The following is a 7,411-nucleotide window of genomic DNA, read 5'->3' as shown; positions in this document are numbered from 1 at the left end:
GTTCAATTTCCAGCACCCACATGGCAGCTAACAACCATCCATAACTCTAGTTCCTGAGGAATCTTGATGCCCTCCTCTACCCTTCTTGGGTATTGTATGACATGGGTGTACTTACATACATTCAGGCAAAACATTCATACTCATTAAAACAAGACAAAACAAAACATCCCAGGCATGATCGAACACTGGGAGGCAGAGGCAGGCAGATTCTTTGAGTTCAAGACTAGCCTGGTCCACATAGCAAATTCTAGGCCAGCCAGAGCTACATAGTGAGACTCTGTCTCAAAAACAAAACAAAAGCCCAAAATAAAACAAAAACAAAATTAAAAATCATGGTAACTCACCAGTCTTTGCTTGTAACTTATGAAAGTATTGAACAACCCCATGTACCTGTGAGAACTCAGGAGGAAACCTTCCCTAACCATCTCCCCTGGCCTCCAGCTACACTAGAGTCCTTACGAACATCGCTCCCCACATAGGACACAAGCTCAAAACACAAAATCACAGTAGGATACAACAGGACACCCAAACACATGCTCAGATCTCTTTTTGACCAGCTCTGAAGTCCTGCTTTAGGGAGATTTTGTTTTGAAAAATAAATTTCAAAAATCAAGCACATTTAAAACATTGGCTCTTGGTGATCAGAGTAGTTAAAAGTACTTTTATTATAAATTTCAGAATCTAAGAAGTAATTTTATATGACTGAGATAAATCTGAGATGACCTCTTATCAAGCTATGTGCTTTGCAGGGTGGCACTGTGGCCCTCGGGCCTGAGAGGACACACCCCACACTTCCTTGGGGGATGGGCTCAGCCAGATGAAAGGAGATTCTGCTGAGTCCCACTAGCTACATATTGGGTTCAGTCTCCTGATGTTACCCTGGTGTTTGGGCTGCCAAGTATTCAGGCCAAGAGGTCTCTTAACTCTGAAGTCCAGACAAGAACCTCAGCAGCAGCTTGGTCCTGAAATTCAAGTTTCTGTCCCCCATTTCTTATTTCAGTGATATCTAAAATTAAATGATGTTTATCATTCATTTCAATTATATTGCATTTGATAAGGGTTACAATCCAACTGGTTCTATAAGCCAAAGGATGACATTTCTTAGCATGTGGCAAGAGACCCACAGAGAAGCTGACGACCATTCCAAAGCCAAGTACTGGAAAAAATACACTCACCCAGGGCAAAGATGGTGAGTGTGCCACCAGAATCAAGTCACCATAAGCAAGTGGCTGCTGATAGTAAGAACTTGAAGAGACCTCGATTGGTCATGTAGCCACCCTCCTACTCTAAGACCAACGTCTATAGCCAATAAGGTTGGCAAATTGTGTCTCTTACACAGCTTCAACATATTTAACTTTTATGTTTGTCTTTTTGGGACAAGGTCTCCCCATCTAGCTCTGGCTAGCCTATAACTCAGTATGTAGACCAGGCTGGCAATCCACTAGTCTCCACTTCCCACATGCTGGGATTACAGGTGGGCACCATTACACCTGGCCTGGGTATTTATTTTAGAAGTTTCCTAAAGGCAGCATCTTTGCAAGATGGAGCTGTGGGAAGCTTCAGGGGCTTATTGGGTGTGGCAGAGGCACAGGCCGAGTCCTCTTCCACGGGGCTAGAGGACACCGGAGACATGCTGCAGTGCAATACCTGAGAAATCGTGGGATGCGGGAGAGCACCTCACACTACAGGACAGGAGCCAGAAAAAAGCAGCTGCAGGGAGCAGCAAGTTCACCTGGAAAGAAAACTCCAACAGGATGAATGCTGCCGGTCCCCAGCTGCAGAGTCCCCCAGGTGCTCCTAATCAAACCCTATCCTTTAAAGCAGTGGCCCTCAACAGGGGATGACTTGGCCCACGGGACATTTGGCAATTTTGGAGACATTTTTTGGCTGCCCTCGTTGGGAGTGGGGTACAACTGGCATTTAGTGGGTAGAAGCCAGGCATGTCACTGACCACTACACAATGCACAGGGCAGCCTCCTACAAAGAGTTACTGCGATGTCCACAGTGCCAAAGTTGACAAACCTGTTCTAGATGGGGACTCACTCTTACCATTCTGAATCTAGCCAAGGCCCTTAGAATGCCAATTAGGCCAATGTGAACTCTATCTCAAGCCTTATTTGTGAATCAAGCCATTGCCATGCTGAGCAAAAAAGCCCCAATTCTCCTAGTGTCCCATAAATGTCCAGTCAGCTGCTGGCAGTTTAAATTCCAGCTAATACAACTAAAGCCTTAGATCCATTCTGTCTCCTTTCTCTTCTGGGAAAAGCCGTTACTTCTTTCTTAGAGCCAGGGCAACTCCAACTGCCACTGCCAGGATGGCCACAGCAGCCGCCCCTCCAAACAGCAGTACGGCCTTGCCCTCGGCAGGCAGGGCAGCCTTTGCTGCTGCGACAGGGCTGGCCTCCCCAATACGGCTCTCCTTCCTGCCCGAGGCCTCGCTCGGCTGTGTGGCCTCGCCCACACCCCCCACCATGGCAGCAGGCCCCACTGCTGCTTCCAGCTCCTCCTCAGAAAGCTCCACAAACAGAGATGGAGCCGGGCTGGCTTCCCCAGCAGCCATCATTTCTGCAGTGGGTTCCCTGGTCTCCAACAAAGAAGTGGCAGTGATGTGCGGAAGTGAGGGCGTGGCGGCTCCTGGGAACACCTCTTGTGGCTCTCTGGCCACCTCCTCTGGAATCTCCTCCTTTTCCACATGCACGATGTCAGAGTTGGAAGAGTTGTTCTCACTCTTCTCTCCAGCTCCGTTGCTGTCTAAGCTTTTGACTTCTTCAGGGTCCATGGCAATCTGCTGCCAGGACTCAGGCCCAAGGGATACTGGGAGGCTTTCTGTGTGCCAACTCTGGCTGGCAGATAGTGACACAGGCAAGCTCTCAGACTGCCAAGAAGTTGTCACAGTTGGAGACTCTGGGGGACTGACTTGCCCAGAGTTGTCACTGGGCAGGATGTAAATGTCATTGCTATCTTCTGCAATGATGCCAGGGTATTCTTCCTCCTCAGACTCAAGACTGAAGACAGTGCCCTACAAAAGAGGGAGCCAATACAAAGCTGTTAATATTTTACATGTCAACCTAAGAAAAAGTATTTTTGCCTAGCTTCAAGTTTCAGAAATACACTGTCTAGACCAAGCAGTTTCTGAATGGAATATATTTATTTGAAGACCAATACAGAGTTTCTTTTATTTACTTATTTGTGGTTGTTGTTCTGAGACAGGGTCTCACTGTGTAGCTGTGGCTGGTCTGGAACTCACTATGTAGACCAGGCCAGGCTTCAACTCATAGAAATCTATCTGCATCTGCCTCCCAAGTGCTGGGATTAAAGGCGAGTGTCATCATGCTGAGCTTTATTTTTTTGAAACAAGTACTTGTAGCTACCACTTACCAGGCTGGTCTTGAATTTTTTTGCTTAAATTTTTTTTTGATTGACTGACTGACTGAAATGCGTGACTGTTTTGCCTGCATGTATGTAAGTGCACCATGTGCATGCAATGCCCACAGAGACCAGAAGAGCACTGAATCCCCTGGAACAGAAGTTATAGTCACCATATGGGTGCTAGGAACGAAACCCAGGTCCTCTGCAAGGATAGCAAGTGCCCTTAACTGCTGCGCCATCTCTCCACTCACAATGTTGTGCAACCTCACCAGTATTTATGTTAATTGTAAGGATTTTCACTTTTCTTCTTAAACAAGACTGCTGGTATTAAACAGTTATACTCATAATTAGATTGATCCTAAAGAAAACAGGGGTGAACAGGTGAAAACCTGCTCTGCAATAATTTTTTGCAGTGCTAAAAATAGAAAAAAAAAATTTTTTTTTGGTCTTTTTGAGACAGGGTCTCCCTGTAGCCCCAGCTGTCCTGGAACTCACCATGTAGACCAGGCTGGCCTTGAACTCACAGAGATCCGCCTCCCAAGTGCTGGGATTAAAGGCGTGCGCCACCACGCCCAGCTTAAAAATATAAATTAAAAAAAAATTTCATGTATTATTTTTAATTTATGTGTATGAGTGTATTGCCTGCATGTATGTGAGTGCACCCGTGTCATGCAATGCAGAGGTCAGAAGAGGGCTTCAGATTCCCCTGGAACTGGAGTTAAGGATGGTTCATAGCCACCATGTGGGTGCTGGGAATCAAACCCAGGTCGCTGAGCCATCTCTCCAGCTCCCCAAAATAGAAAACTTTAACCAAGAGGAGTAGGAACCCATGCAAAATACACACTCAACCAGAGCAGCACACACCTCAGACCAATGATTTTATTATTTATCTTCAAGAAGATTTTTGCCATTAATGCAGTCATCAAATCCCTCTTCCCAGTCATCAAATCCCTCTTGCCTAAAAGAGGCTTTCACAGATACTCTTGGAATCTTTCAAACTCTCATTATGTTTCAGCATGATGGGAATGGAAAAACATTCAACACTTCCAGGACCTTCATCAATAACGAATGCCAACGAAAAGCCCTTCACAACCAAATGCAGCACACAGACTATGCCAGTGGCAGAGCTAAGGAAGCTGTGAGAGCAAGCAGCCACCTGCCTCCTTCTCTCCCATCCGCTTACTTCTTCCTTTTATCATTCTCTTTTCCCACTGAGAACAACATATATCTCAATTTATTCCTAGTATATTCCTTTTTTGTTTGCTTTTTTTGTTTTTGTTTCTTTTGAGGTAAGTCTCATATAGCCCAAGCTGGCCTTGAACTCACTAGGTAGCTGAGAATGCTTTTAATTTTTTTTAATTTAGTTATTTTTAAATACTTCATTACTTAGTATTTTTGATATTTTATTTATTTTTATGTGTATGAGTATTTTGCCTGCATGTGTGTAAGTGTCTGGTGCCCTCAGAGGCCAGAAGAAGGCATCAGATCCCCTGGAACTGGAGTTATGGACACGTGTTAACCACCTTGTGGGTGCTGGGAACTGAACTCAAGTCCTTTGGAAGAACAGCCAGTGCTCTTAACCACTAAGCCATCTTTCCAGGCCTAAAAAGGTTTGTTTATTATTTATTTATTTATTTAGACAGGGCCTCACCATGTAACCCTGGCTGGTCTAGAACTTGCTACATAGACCAGGCTGTCCTTGAACTCACAGAGATCTGCCTGACTCTGCCTCCTAAGTGCTGAGATTAAAAGCATGTGCCACCAAACTGGGTTTAAATTATTTTCTTACATTTATTTTTTGGGGGTGAGGGGGCACACCCATTCCATGGAGCGCGCGCACGTGTGTGTGTGTGTGTGTGTGTGTGTGTGTGTGTGTCTAAGTCAGAGGACAACTTGAAGGAGTTGGCTCTTTCCTTCCACTATGTGGGTTCCAGGGATCAAACTTAGTCATCAAGCTTGGCAGCAAGCATCCACTTAGCCCCACTAGGTCCTAAGAATGACTTTGAGCTCCTGATCCTTCTACCTCTACCTTCTGAATGCTGGAAATACAGGTTTGTGGCACCACACCCAGCTCTTTTTTATTTATTTATTTATTTTTGGTCTTTTTGAGGCAGGGTTTCCCTGTAGCCCTAGCTGGCCTGGCTCACTATGTAGACCAGGCTGGCTTTGTACTCACAGAGATGTGCCACCACACCCAGCTTCTTTTTTATTTTTATTTTTTTGGTCTTTTTGAGAAAGGGTCCCCTGTAGCCCCAGCTGGAAGGGAACTCAAGTTATGTAGACTAGGCAGGCCTTGAATTCAGAGATCCACCTGCCTCTGCCTCCCAAGAGCTGGGATTAAAGGTGTGCCCCACCACACCTAGCTTCTTTATTTTCTCTAAGACAGGGATTCACCAGGAAGTCTGAGCTGACCTAGAACACACTATGTGTTGTTCACTATGTGTTGTTCACTTGAACTAGTGATCCTCCTGCTTCAGCCTCCTGAGTGTTGGGATCATAGATATGTACTATCATGCCCCACCTAAATGTATCTTAATAGATTTAAAATTTCTCAACATTTTTGGCTATTACTCTAATGAAAGTAATCACTATTTTTCTTAAATTTTTTTACTTTATTTATTTATTTATTCATTCATTCATTCATTTATGGTGTGCACACACCTGTGTGCATGCATGTACTATGACTCCATGGTTAGAGGTTAGAGGACAACTAGGTAGAGCTGGTTCTCTCATTCTGGGGATCAAAATCAGGTCATCAGGCTGAGTCATCTTGCTGGCCCTTACTCACTGATCTTCATCAGAACTGATTCACAGTTCTGATCCAGTGATCCAGTGATCCAGTGTGGAGATGATCTGTGATCCAATGTGGAGATGAAAAGCACCATTTTGCCACATGTGGTGGCATTTGCCCATCACCACAGTTGAGAGGCTGAGGCAAGAGGATTAAGAGTTCAAGGATAGAGTGAGGCGTGGTGGCACACGCCTTTAATCCCAGCATTCGGGATGTGAGTTCAAGGCCAGTCTGGTCTATATAGTGAGTTCCAGGACAGCTGGAGCTACAGGGAGACCTTGTCTCAAAAAAGACCAAAAAAAGAAACAAAAAAAGAGTTCAAGGATAAGGGTTGGAGAGATGGCTCAGTGGTTAAGAGCACTTTTAACTCCAGGTCCAGGGGATCTGACACTGTTGGCCTCTGGGCACTGCACATATGTGGTACACTTACATACATCCAGGCAAAATTCATACAAATAAAGACAAATAAAATATATTTTTGAAAAGAGTTCAAGGAGAGCATGAGTTGTCTTTTGAGTGAAAAGAAAGTTTTTCTAGCCCACACAAGGACCTGGGTTTCATCCCCAGCACCACAAAACAAACAAACAGAAGAAAGATGCTGATAAATGGAAAGTCAAATATTGGTGTCTGTCTGGATATAGAAGATTGCCTTAGCTCATAAATAATGTATCAGCCCTCATTGTTGAGTCTAAGAGCTTGGTTCTCTTTAGAAGAAAATTCAATTCCCTGCCTCCATTACGGCTCCCCTTATTGCCCATCAAGATCTCTGAGCAGAAAACCTGACTCTAAGGTACTATCTGGCCACTGGATGACAGCTTGGTTCAGTTTTATAAAAAACAGTATTTCTCTATATAGAATATTTAGAGTAATACTCTAAAACAGAGTATTTCAAATCTAATGATCTGACTCTTCCAGTTAAAAGTCAAAGCCATACAATATTTAGAATACATTATCCTTCTTGAGCACTTCTGTGCTTTCCCCTGAAACAAAACATAAAAATCTTAAAGGCACAGTAGTATTAGAGGAAGTAAAACCTTTCTTCTCTATTCCTAGGATCAACTCTTCTCTTCTCTTCTCCCCCCGCTGGAGATGAAACCCAGGGCCTTGTGTGTACCAGGCAAACACGCTCAGTCAACTATATTCCCGAGTCCTGCTGCTATAATCATGTATGCTATTATTCGTAACATACAGAGAAGGAAAAAGCAATCTGCAAACACACACACAGATTTCTCCCTTTCTATTGAAGCTGGG

At 44.3% G+C, this 7,411-nt stretch overlaps 1 protein-coding gene across 3 annotated transcripts in view; it reads right to left on the bottom strand.

Moving 5' to 3' along the window:
• Window positions 1-632: 632 nt before the first annotated feature.
• Bcl2l13 (BCL2 like 13) overlaps window positions 633-7,411 on the bottom strand; it is a 67,260-nt gene continuing 60,481 nt past the window's right edge. For all 3 annotated transcript variants that reach the window (XM_008847908.3, XM_029570833.1, XM_017801893.2), the window contains one exon: window positions 633-3,019. In XM_008847908.3, the coding sequence (XP_008846130.1) occupies window positions 2,270-3,019 (750 nt within the window). In that variant the 3' untranslated portion in view covers window positions 633-2,269. The remainder of the gene's footprint in view (window positions 3,020-7,411) is intronic.

The sequence above is a fragment of the Nannospalax galili genome, unplaced genomic scaffold, assembly GCF_000622305.1.
Source record: "Nannospalax galili isolate Female #2095 unplaced genomic scaffold, S.galili_v1.0 scaffold1104, whole genome shotgun sequence".
NCBI classification, from domain to species: domain Eukaryota; kingdom Metazoa; phylum Chordata; class Mammalia; order Rodentia; family Spalacidae; genus Nannospalax; species Nannospalax galili.
This window is presented reverse-complemented; position numbering and strand designations above follow the sequence as displayed.